This window comes from Eimeria mitis, genomic scaffold (assembly GCF_000499745.2).
Source record: "Eimeria mitis Houghton genomic scaffold, Emh_scaff2471, whole genome shotgun sequence".
Classification (NCBI taxonomy): Eukaryota; Apicomplexa; class Conoidasida; order Eucoccidiorida; family Eimeriidae; genus Eimeria; species Eimeria mitis.
Genome location: NW_013570810.1, coordinates 5,274 through 5,788, shown reverse-complemented (window position 1 = coordinate 5,788; position 515 = coordinate 5,274). Strand labels below are relative to the sequence as shown.

Below are 515 nucleotides of genomic sequence, written 5' to 3'. Positions count from 1 at the left end.
TTTTTTTTTTTTTTTTTTTTTTTTTTTTTTTTTTTTTTTTTTTTTCTCTCAGGCAGATGTTGCGAAGACTGCAACAGAAGCAGCATCGTCTTCCGGTTGGTTTGTGGATTGGCTGTTGGCTATTAAATTAGGGTTAGGCGTTCCTTGGTGAGTTTAATATAAAACTCTACAGAAATATATTTTCTTTATTTCACCCCACCCCTGGTTGTCTAGCTAGACAGCTGACTGGTTGTGCAGGACAAAGAAGCAAAGAAGAATATACATATATATATATATATATATATATATATATATATATGTATATATATATATATATATATATATATTCTTCTTTCTGTTTGCGTGGTGTTTTACAGGTCTGTGGCTCTGCCTGCCGCCGGCTGTTTGCTGCGGCTTATAACGCTGCCAGTAGCCATCGATTCTGTACGCCACGTTCTCTGCATGCAACATGCATGCAACATGCATGCAACTTGCATGCAACATGCATGCAGTTTGCATGCATATGTGTGCTGCTG

General features: G+C 37.1%; 1 protein-coding gene across 1 annotated transcript in view; it reads left to right on the top strand.

The window, feature by feature from the left end:
• EMH_0054290 (uncharacterized protein) overlaps window positions 1-515 on the top strand; it is a gene marked incomplete at both ends in the record, with an annotated part of 6,064 nt that overhangs the window by 2,151 nt on the left and 3,398 nt on the right. The window contains one exon of the mRNA XM_013497103.1: window positions 357-423. Coding sequence (XP_013352557.1) covers window positions 357-423 — 67 coding nt within the window. The remainder of the gene's footprint in view (window positions 1-356; window positions 424-515) is intronic.